The 401-nt window shown below is 67.3% G+C and overlaps 1 protein-coding gene across 1 annotated transcript in view; it reads right to left on the bottom strand.

The window, feature by feature from the left end:
* Positions 1 to 401, bottom strand: part of LOC104547781 (collagen alpha-1(VII) chain-like) — a gene marked incomplete at both ends in the record, with an annotated part of 12,662 nt that overhangs the window by 5,878 nt on the left and 6,383 nt on the right. Inside the window, 1 exon segment of the mRNA XM_010193601.1 lies at positions 196 to 342. Coding sequence (XP_010191903.1) covers positions 196 to 342 — 147 coding nt within the window.

The raw sequence follows: 401 nt of genomic DNA on the forward strand, positions 1-401 counted from the left end.
TGGTGACGTGGCCTGAGGCAGCTGCCAAGGAGGAAGAGGAAAGGGTGTCCTGGCCCCATGGAGCAGTCCCCACCCTGTTCCCCATCCATCACCCTCCCCAGCCCAAGGCTGGGACAGCCCAGTCACCAGGTGCCCCTTTGGGCCCAAGCCCCATGCTGCGGGTCTGATGCTCCCTCAGTCCGCACAGTCCCTTACCAGTGATGGCAGTGACAGTGGCTGGCTCGCTCTCCCGGCCACCAGCCAGGCTGGTGATGCTGATGTGGTAGCGCTGGCCTGGCTCCAGCCCCCCCAAGTCATAGGAGCTGGCCGTGGCCGGGAGCTGCTGGCTGCGCTGGGGTCCCCCTGCCCAGAGGGAGAGAGGGGTGAGGGGGTGCAGTGCGGGGGCTGGCGGAGATACAGTG

This window comes from Mesitornis unicolor, unplaced genomic scaffold (genome assembly GCF_000695765.1).
Source record: "Mesitornis unicolor isolate BGI_N332 unplaced genomic scaffold, ASM69576v1 scaffold34931, whole genome shotgun sequence".
NCBI classification, from domain to species: Eukaryota; Metazoa; Chordata; class Aves; order Mesitornithiformes; family Mesitornithidae; genus Mesitornis; species Mesitornis unicolor.